This window comes from Oreochromis niloticus, linkage group LG3 (genome assembly GCF_001858045.2).
Source record: "Oreochromis niloticus isolate F11D_XX linkage group LG3, O_niloticus_UMD_NMBU, whole genome shotgun sequence".
Classification (NCBI taxonomy): Eukaryota; Metazoa; Chordata; class Actinopteri; order Cichliformes; family Cichlidae; genus Oreochromis; species Oreochromis niloticus.
In genome coordinates this window covers 14,532,354-14,543,654 of record NC_031967.2, presented here as the reverse complement: position 1 = coordinate 14,543,654, position 11,301 = coordinate 14,532,354, and the positions used below count along the sequence as shown (strand labels likewise).

At 37.6% G+C, this 11,301-nt stretch overlaps 1 protein-coding gene across 1 annotated transcript; it reads right to left on the bottom strand.

Moving 5' to 3' along the window:
* Positions 1 to 7,554: 7,554 nt before the first annotated feature.
* Positions 7,555 to 11,155, bottom strand: LOC102082401 (uncharacterized). Its single transcript, XM_019353060.2, has 7 exons — positions 10,737 to 11,155; positions 10,580 to 10,641; positions 10,345 to 10,487; positions 10,032 to 10,249; positions 9,441 to 9,502; positions 9,210 to 9,355; positions 7,555 to 9,106 (listed from the first exon to the last, which is right to left on the bottom strand). Exons 1-7 carry the CDS (start codon positions 10,926 to 10,928, stop codon positions 9,021 to 9,023), a joined length of 909 nt encoding a protein of 302 aa, XP_019208605.1. The 5' UTR covers positions 10,929 to 11,155; the 3' UTR covers positions 7,555 to 9,020.
* Positions 11,156 to 11,301: the final 146 nt, after the last annotated feature.

Genomic DNA, 11,301 nt, shown 5'->3' with positions numbered 1-11,301 from the left:
TTAAAATCACACGAAATACGCTTTCATACGAGTATTTTGGACATGCCTTCCATGATCAAAAAGAGCAAGTCAAAAAGAAAAAAGAAACTGAAACCTCTCATCATTCTCCCAGCTTCTCACCACACACACATAACTAAAAATAAAACACACCAGCCTTTATGGCTCAAGATATATACATCTATCAAAATTCAGTCAATTACTATACATCCACACTAATGTATTATTAATTACTGTATTTATACTCTCGTAATAAGCAACACCAACCTCTTATATACAGGCATTTAGCAATATTTTCAATAAAGCTCCGTACACTCGAAACCGAAAGCAACAATCTCTATGCGCGTCACCGCTCCTCATTTGCATTTACACACACCATCAGTGCACATCCGGTAGTGCACTGCTGACACACAGAGACTGATCTTACTCATAGATCTCCTATTTTATATTACAGACGTCTTATTAATTACAACTGCACAGATTCTTTAGGCCTTTAAAACACCTACCGAATTTCGACAAATTTAATAATAACCGCCCTGCGGAAAACTCCCTGAGTTTTTTGCGACCAATTTAGCCCTTGTCCCGTCCCCGACGGTGGCCCGATTGCTAGTGCCCTAACAGAATTTAAAAGCGTGAACCAACCCAGACTCTGCCTGAAGCTCTATTTTGGGGCATTACACATCCCAGGCTTCCCCGAAGTTTTAAGTTAAAGTTACACGCCCGAAACCGGGTTTCTACTGACCAAAAAAGCGCAAGTACCGTTTCAAACGGTCAAGTGGTCCAACCACTGGCTTTTCTCAGGATGCCCTGTACCCCACGGTCAAGCCAAACCGAGCTAACCCTATTCGTCGATAGGTCAACGATGCGCGTCCACATCGAGGAGGGATCGCAACGTCCGGGCTATGCGCTTCTTAACAGACGCCGCTGTCGTTCTAGAAGAATTTAGAGTAATTTGAAACAACAATCTAAACCCAAAACAGGATTAAGATTAAGGACAACCCTCAACAGTTTTGGAGGTTCCCAAGTCCTCCTCGAATGTTGCCCGAAACTATCCCTAGTCATCGCTAGGTGAAGGATAAATTTCTCTATCCAGCAGGGAGCGTCACCTCCGAGAAACTTCTTAAAGGTTGCATAACCAATGGGACTTGAACCCACACAATGACCAAATTCCCTACCTTTTCTAAGTTCACTTAGCAGTCCAACTGCTTTAATTCTCTTTTCATTCTTTCATTCTCATTACTCAGTACTGTCACTTATACTTCATTATCATTACTTCAACCGGTAAATTTCATAAAAATTTCAGCAAACTCAAAACAGACATTCACCAGCAATTTTCAGTGAGTAGACTTCAATTTTGTCATATCCAATTCTAGCACATTTTGGAAAATTCAACAGGTATGTGCCTTACCTTTTTTTTTTAAGCCGGCTTGTCTCTCACTTCAGACCACTGACTCGTATCTGCCCATCCAATCACCACGGACCCTGGATCTCTCCATCTACACCAAAAATCCCTCTCTCTCACCCGGACGAAGACCCCCAAATGTTAAGGTTCAAAAATATATTGAAAGAGGGAATTTAAAAATAACCACAGATCCAGCCTGGTGAAATTAGACGGCATTTTAATGAACACATGTGTGAGTTCAACAACCCAATCAGTATTGAACTGTCTTGCCAAAATCAACACAAAGACTTTATAGATGTGAGAATTGTACCACCCCCTCTTCTGTTACTAGGCAGATTTTAAACAAAGCATACGTCACTCCAAAACCACAATGACTCTTAACATAGTCACAGAACATCTTCTTCGAGTCAACGCCAGGTGCTTCCTGTCAGCCCGCCTTCGTTGTCGCTTATCTTCTGGGACATCTGTTGCACTTCCTGTAAGCATCTAACAATCTGCCGACAGAACTTGCACTTACAGCAAAAGTACATCTTAACTTTTCACCTACTCAAGTCAATCTACTATGGTGTGTACGTGTGTGCGTGAGTGTGTGTGTGCCTGCTGTGTAGGCTATGTATGTGTCATGACCCCGTCTGCACCTCTGCTAGCCTTACACCTCCCGTCTCAGCCAGACATAAGGCCTGTGCACATACACCGCTGAACTCTGTGTGATTTCTAGGCTAAATGTCACCCACCTGATGATGCTCAATCATGAAGGAAACTTACTCAACCTGAACATAAATGAACTTAAGACTTACTCAAAAAGATATAAGTAATAAATGATACAAACTTAACTCTTAGCTCTAAAGAATATAAGGATATAACTCCAGGCACCTGTTCTGTAAGCAGACATGAAATGGTAATGATGATTATAAAAATAGCAGCAAATAATAGCAGTAAAATATTTCTATTCCTGACAGTACCTCATTCTCAAGCATGATCCCCATATACAATATGTTTAGAATAATTATAATTAATTATGCTTGTATATTAATTATACTTGCATCTCTAATTTCTTTGATTACTCTTTGCTTAGTTTATTACTATAAAACAGGCATAGTCTGGTGAATTTCTTATTGTTATGATCACTGTCAGAATTTTGACTATCTTTCGTGTTCATAACACATTAATTATATGTACATGCTTATAGATTTGTTATGTATATATCAATCTACATTGCAATTATATTAATAGTTGCTTGTGTGTATGTATGCATGTATACATGTGTACACACATCTCTGTATTTTTATCTCTGTCGCTATGCGTGTGTATGTATGTATACATGTGTATCTAAGCAGGGCTCTAGAGTGCGACCAATTTGGTCGCAAATGCGACCAAATTTTTCAGTGGTGTGACAAAGAAAAATATTTGGTCGCACTGTTCGGGTAACAAAAAAAAAAAAACCTCTGCAACTCTCCGTGTGGTCAACAACAGACACACATTATGCCCCTATCGTGGACTAAACCAATCAGAGATAGTCAGGGGCGGGACCTCTCTGATTGGCCGTGGTCCAGTTGAAAGTGCAGGTGGAAGAGAGAGGTGAGTAGCTTGAATAAAGCGATATCGATTCATTAAATCCTGAATTGACTTTTAAATATAACTGTGTTTTGCCAGAAATGCCAGATTGTCAGATTAAAGCTCACAAAACTATTTCAACAACCACCAAACATTAAGTGAGAGCAGGTACACGGATTCCACACAAAGACGTAACACAGAGCGACCCAACGCATCAGAATCAGCTTTCTCTTTCTCGGCTTTCTCACCCGACAGCATGTAGACAGACACGCCATCGGAGCTCACCGATTCTGATGCGTCGGGTCCGCGCTGTGTTTCCGTCTTTTTGTGCTGATTCTGAGCTGCAGGTTTCGTCTCTCTCCAACCAAAATTCGCTGAGCCAGCAGCAAAAGAAGCAGCAAACTACGCTTCACATTTGATCAATGTCGTCATGAATTTCCTCTGAGTTTTGCTGTTTTGCTTCCACCACGATAAAAATCACACTTCATGCACAGCTCCCTCTCTCTCTCTCTCTCTGTCTGTACTTCAAGAACAGTTTCCCATCTCAAATCTCTGTTTTCTGCATTATTCATTCACTTATTACCCACCAGTCTACCGTTGTTTACAGCGCTGTCTTTTTCTTTTTTCACTTAAATGACCTCGGACAAGAAAGCCTAATTTCTGCTGTTCAATACTGAAGAAATTTAAACTTCTTAAAATTATGCAAAATTGCAGAATATTGCAGAATATTTTTAAGGTTATCTGCTATAAAACGCCAGACCAGGAAAATCTCCTTCATGTTTTTCTGTGTTTTATTCTCAGTTACTTTCACACAAAGGCATCTGCTGTGATGTTCACAATTCTGATGAAGTCTCACATGTATCAGGACAGTACTGATAAATGATCAGAATTATAATATTTCTGACTGTCTGAGGCAAAATTGAATCGAATCAAGACTTTGAGAACCAGAATTGAATGGATTATAGAAATCAGTGACGATACCCAGCCCTGAGTAGCCTAGGCCCGACAGAAGTGGATGTAGCTGTGGGTAATAAGAAAAGATGAAAAGAACTATTGATAACTTTTTTGTTAAGTTAAGGCCTGATCCATCTGAAATTCATAGGCAGTGCTCTGACACGGTGGCATCAATCTTTGAATGCTGAAAAAGCGAGCCCGTTCTCACTCCCAAGGCGTAACATCCCGACGTTTTGTCACGTCCCGCGCGTTCCTGAGGAAAGCGAAAGGTGACCTTCCACGTTGTTACGGTACGCGGCGGGTTCCAGCCCTGTATTGCAGCCCTAAACCTAACCTTTTCCCTAAGCCTAACCATAACCCTATTTCTAACCTTAACCATAACCTTATGCCTAACCATAACCTTATTCCTAACCTTAACCATAACCGTATCCCTACGCCTAAACCTAACCTTATCACTAAACCTAACCATAACCTTATTCCTAACCTTAACCAGCACTTTAATGACGTGAAATAGTGTTTTCCCAAGCGATTTTAAGGGAAAAGGCGAAGATGTGTAGATTGAGTCCAAACGGTTCTCATATGTCCGCAGTTTTCCGATGTTGTCATTTAGGAACACGTTGGGTGCCCGAAAACGTAATATGTTGACGATTTGTCACCTAGCGTAAAATGTTACGCTTAAGCACAGTGTATCCAGAAAACACATTATATGCTGCAATAAATGCACTGCCCAAGTGTCCCCTCTCCCCACTGCCTTTCAGCAGCAGGCAGCAGCAAACAGGTCGTCAGGCCAAGATGGTGATTAAGTTTAACATTTTCTACAATATTGACAAAGCACTTTAAGCACAAGTTTGTTAGTTAATAATTTAGAAATTAATATTGTCTGTATGGACTGCAACTTCCCCCCAAAGAAAGTGCACATGTAAAACTGCGGTGTTAAGCGATGCGGTTGAAAAATTTGAGTGCGCCTAACTTTTGTGCCGGTGCGCCTAAATTTTACAGTGTAGGCGCACCGGTGCGCCCATGTCAAAAAGTTAGTCTAGAGCCCTGCTAAGCATGTGTATTTAAAGTGGCATGGAAGGTGTTGAGGTGTGGTAATTTGTAAAAAAAAAAACAACAACAACAACAACAACAAAACAACAACAACAATTTCATTTGTATTTTTTTTTCATTTTTCATTGTATTTGTTTTAATTTATAATTTTTATTATTGTTGTTGTTGTTCTGTATTCCAGGGGCGATTTTAGCCCATTTTGGGGGGTGCTTCAGCACCCCCAAAATGAATCAAAGCACCCCCAAAGATTTCTTACTTTTTTTTGACAATGTTTGCTGTTTGTGTGACACACTACTAAAAATATAAAAAGCATACAGTACTTGGTTGAGACGGAACATTTTAACAACAAAAGTATAGATAACCCCTCCCCCCTCCCAAAATGCTTATTTCCAGCTCGCCCCCACTCTGGCTCTAGGGTCGTTGCTGCCAGAGCGATGGTGGCTGAGACGCAGCAGAGCGGAGGTGGAGTGCCTGGATTAAAACAGGACATATTAGCAGCATTTAACCTTCAGTTACTCTTTATGTAGTTAGATAGGAGTCATGTTTCTTTTTAGCTGAAAAACCTTACACCCAGGTAACCTGCAGTGTTGAAAACGTGTTTTCCAATGATGTTTGCTACCCTACAATCCGTCCTACTCTGTAGTAAAATCAGCGACATTTGACCGTCCTGTTGCTCCCACTGAAATGTATACAGCCTATTTAAAATCTAAAACTTAAAATTGTCCGTAGCCTGCTGTTGTTACCACTGTCCTGTTTGAAATGGATACTAACTAGCTAACTGACTGAATGCCCATTAACCTTATAACTCCTGTTGTGTGTGTGTGTGTGTGTGTGTGTGTGTGTGTGTGTAGAGAGAGACAGCCAGGTTCATAATGGATATAAGGAAGTTTTTTCAAAAACGGGAGCCACATTCAGGTAAAAGTGTAAGAACAAATGATCCATCAATAAAGGATAATGTTAGATCAGTGTTTCAATTTTTATATCTTTTATTAGATGTTCGTGTGGTTTAGTTATTTGCCTTTTGGTTGAAAGTACACTGAGAGAGGACTTTTCATTAGTGATCTTAATAGTTTTTTTTTTCATATTAATGTAATTTTTTCATCTAATTGAATACAATCTATTTGTGTATGATTGTCAGTCCAAAGAGGGAGAGAGGAAAGAGGGGAACGTGAGGAGAAAGTAGAAGGTCAGGAAGAACCAGGTAAGAAAACAGACAGGGAACAGTGACAGGCAAAACAGAAACTGTTAAACTGACGAAGAGAAAAAACCTGATTTTACTCATACAGTCTGGAAGTTGTGTCCTCCCTATATTAAAGCTGCTATACAGAATCTGCAAAACAAACTGGGTTGAAACATTTTTGACCCTCTTCAACAACATTCCAACATAACATTATCATTGATTGGGGAGATTAAAATTAATGATATATTTTTATGTGGTTCAGCCACAACTCTACTAAAACCTCAGCCAGTAATAGGTAGGCCAACTTTTGGACTGTCCAGTTGTCTGTATGACTGCCGCAGTACAGTATCAGAAACTGCCAAACAGAGCCCTGGTGGAGTGAGGAGCTGTAAAGAGAAGCAGATGCTCTGTTTATATTCTAAAAGTGTTTTAAGCTAGCTTGTTTCAAAGATTCTGTACAGCAGCTTTAAATGTTTTCCAAAAGCACACATACACTTATCAGTGTTTCTCAAACTTTTTACAGTGTGTACCACCTGATAAAAATGTCAAGCTCTCCCAAGTACCACTATGAAAGCATGAAACCCATAAATCTTACAACATAAAATTAGTATTATTAAATTAGTTAAATTAGTATCTGCAGTAAAGATTTTTTCATACATTGTATACATTCTACCACAGGCAAAGTTGCCTCCATTTTTATAGTTTTTTATTAATATTTTGTAATAATTTATTCTGTTTTGGGAGTGTGTTTTGTGTATATGTATTATATTATACATACACATGTGAATCTCTGTCCAAAACATGCACTCAGTTTACTTCTTACTCACTATGAGCATCATTTAAATAACCTTTATCAGATTTGATGGTTTTGTTACAGACTTCTCAAAAAAGTGTTTTGCTTTTCTTTCACAAATGTGGGGATTAAATTGTGTTAAAATGTACAAAACGGTGATGTCATGTTTTGTGACGAGGACCCAGGCAGAGAGAAACTTGATGAATTTAAGAATCTTATGATTTAATAAAGAAATTTGCAGACTTGCACAGAGATGGTAAAATTATGATGACTGATAGCGCAGACTAAGACAACAGATGACGAGGACAGGGAGGAACAGGGGTTTAAATGCACCAAGGAGACAGTCAGAGGGAACTCGGGACAACTGGAGACATTTAAGGATGCATGGACTCACAGAGACAGGGAAGAAGTCTCATCGTGACGTGTAAAGTTTATCTTGCCTGGCTGGGCAGCTCTCTGGGTGCTCAGCACCCCCAAAGCTCTGATCCTAGAATCGCCCCTGCTGTATTCTATAATGTGCATGTTTTAATCCTATAAAGTACATTGGGATATCTCTGTGTCTGCTAATTACTGACTGACTTCCACACACAACATTAATCATATACAATGATTACACAATTATTATTACTAATTAGTTATCATTTAATTATGTCAATCACATACAACAAATAAACAGGCCATCTTCCCATGGTCTGAAGGGTGCTTTTATGGTGGTAATGCTCTGAGCCGGTTCAGAGCTGGCAAACCACAGTATAAGGAAAATAATGATGGGTAATCCAATTTTGGAAGTCACCAACTGCTTTACTTACACTAACATAATTCTTGACTTGGACTATCCCACCTCAAGCTGTCCTTAGATTCTCCTAACAAATTCCCTCCGTGCCTTATAATAATATTGGCTTTTAATACCTTAATTTCATTTACAGTCAATAGTTACATAACTATACACAAGAGATTTATATCCATACATTCATTTCATTTCTGTTTCTCATGTATGCATGTTTGTCTATATATGTTTGTAAGCTTGTATAGTTTTGCGTCTTTGTATGTACAGGTACATAATTTTGTATATATGTGTGTGTGTTTTCTGTTTTTCCTTCCTTGTTGCATGTCCTTGTCCCGTGCTGTTGTTGCCTCGTAAAAAAATAAAAATTTTAAGAAGGATGCAAAATGATGTGCAGTTTCAGTGTGTGAGACCTGGAGATATTGTGTGATGTTAAAAAAAGAAGCAGCAAGATCAGGTTAAGTTTTTTTAATGCTATTTTCATCAGTTGAAAATAGCATTGAAATGGGGTACGCTGTGGACAGATATGCAGATAATCCTGCCTTTAGACCTAAGGCAAATTCAGAATCACTAATTAAACTAGCATTCGTGTTTGAGGAAGCTGCAGTACCATCACATCACACAAACATGAATGATGGTACACAGCTGGCAGGGTTTGTTCAATGTCTTTAATTGAAGCTTCTTTAGTTTATCATGAAAGACTTCAGAAGAACCTGCTTCAGAAAGAAAAAGGTGATATTAATATTATATTATTTTTATAGGGAGAGTTCATTTCAAATGTGTGCATCAGGATCACTTAGACTTTGATTTTTTACCGTAATTATCCAATACAATACAATCAGAATACATACAATAATACAATACAATACATACAAGAAATATATTTAAATATTGACTGGTAAAAGTGACTGGTAACTATACAGGACATTTTCACACATCTTATAGTTTATGAATGCCAGATGAGGTGATGCTATCCTGATTATCACTTTCATTTTTTTCACTGTCAGAGTCACAAGCAAAGGAGATGCTTTATGGATAAAGACTTGATCTCACTGATATTAATAACTTACATCATGACTTTATCACAGCACTTCATAAACTGACAATCAATGACAGCTTTGCTTGAAATTATGTTACACTTTATATTTGTAGATAACATAAAGGTTAATTTCTAATTCTAAATCATGGTATGATTGCTCTTCATCAGAAGCTCCTCGTGGATTTTCAGTTGGAACAAAGTCCTTCTTCATACCCAGTCAAAGGAGACATTTCCTCAAGTTATTTCACAAGAGCATCAGCGCAGATGTTATTGCTGGCCTGACAGCAGCCATGACAGCAGCAACATACAGGACGCAGTGAGGAGACTGATCTTGTGGCTCACTCCATGTGACACTGTTGCAAATGTTGAGTAAAAGAAAAAAAAAAGGCAATCCTTTCAGAAACTGTTCTGCGATATAGTAATATGTTTGACATGATTGTGTTAAATATATCTTACATATGCCGTCCACAAGAATAGAACTGATATCAATGTCGAAGGGTGTTATCTTGGCTGCATCGATCAAAACTTGTGCAATCTCTTTTGCATTAGGGACCAGTGACAATGCAAATCCAATGTCCATGTTATTGATAATGGATCCATTACTGCAAAAGGAAAACCCCCAAACTTTGTTTTGTTTGCTTTATTTACTTGAAAAATTTGTAAAATTCTATACCATAAACAATTTACCTGAATCCAGTCACACTGATGAAGCGGAATGAAGGAAATCTTGCCAGGTAGAAAGGTTCAAGCTGTAGAAATATAAATAAACACACTGTAAGTATGTATGCTTTGCTTTTTGGGGTTGTGCTTCTTTACTACCATGTAATTTGTGATATATTATTTGCATTATGTAATATCATAGTGCAATTAATAGTTGTTGCTAGCCATTTTTTTAATGGCTAGCATATAATTTTATGTTATATCTTTTTTCTTTAAACACTTACAAAAGCATAGCAATGAGTTGGAAAAAACATAGAGACATTAGGAGTAATTACTTTGGAGTTTTATTTCAGTTTAGCTTATGATGGAAATGTTTTTGGTATATAGTTTATTGTATATATGATTTTTCTTTATCTCAATCTGTATAATCTTATGAAAAAATGGAAAAATTGTTGACTTTAGGAGGGGATTCATAAATGCATGGATAGAAAAAGATGGCCATACATTTTTTTATGGTACACTACCAAAATGCTGTTATATGACAATATAAGTATATACTCTGGAATTATTCACAATACATACACTTAAGTATTATTCAAATGCAAGAAGAAAACTTACTGTTGTCTTTATCAGTGTGGATCGTTGTTTAAACGCTGTCGATGATGAAGTCAGCAAGTCAGTTGTAAATATCCCATTAACAGATCTGAATTGTACCACCAGTATTCTTACAGGCTCGGCAGTTGTAGTTGCTGCAGTTGTAGTGGTTGTAGGAGTCGCTGTAGTTGCGACTGTAACTGTAGTCATCATTGGTGTTGTAGTGTTCACAATTGAAGCCGCTGTAAATGCCAAAAAAATGAAACAAAATGTTGCTTTAACAAACAGTTCTGAGATATTATGAATTTAAAATATCCTAATGTTAAATAATGCCTACCTGAGTCACTGACAACAACATTGGTAATGTTAAAGGCTGTTATGTTTGGAGCTGCATTGATCAAAACATTTTCAATGTCAGTGTTATTAGGCACTGACGTAGATAAAAAACTAATGTCAATGTCAGTGATGATGGATCCACTTCTGCAAAATGAATAAACCAAATATTGTTTTACTTGCATGAATTCATTATGTATTATATATTATATGTAATCATCAAACAAAAAATAAATTACCGGAATTGAGTCACATTCATTGAGTAGTATGAAGAAAATGTTTTATTGTAAATAGGTTCAAGCTGCAGAAACACACACAATCAAAGATCTGTGAGTCTGTATGCTTAAGTGAATGCATGCATTTAACCACTGTTTGACTTCAAGAGAACAAACTTACTGTTGTCACTATCAGTGATGATCTATTTTTAAATGCTGGAGATGATCGGTCCAGCAAGTCAAGTGTAAATGTCTCTCCAACAGATGTGAACTGCAACACCTTTGTTATAACTGGCTCAGCAGTGGTAGTTGTTACAGGTGTAGAAAACAAAGAGGAAGAAAAAAAGCCATTAAAAACAAAGTCATTTTTCATAAACACACAATGCTGTTTTTATACATGGTGGATCTAATTTAAAGGAGTCTCTCTACTGTTTAGCACATTAGATAATTATGTTGGTGTTATCTGAGAGAATAATTAAATAAATAACTAGAAAGATGTTCATGCCACAAACAATAATAAATTCTATATGATATTAAATATGAATAGGTATATTGCCTAACAATAAACCACTTCAGGAGTGGCATATGTCACTTCTATTTACTCACTGTTTACTTGGGTTGCTACGACAGATGTTTTATCAATACTGAGGTTGAAAGTGTTGTTGGGGTTAGACACCGCTTCGACTAAGGTTTGTTGAACATCTGCAGCCTGTGGGATTTCTGCAGGTGTTATTGTGTTGTTAAAA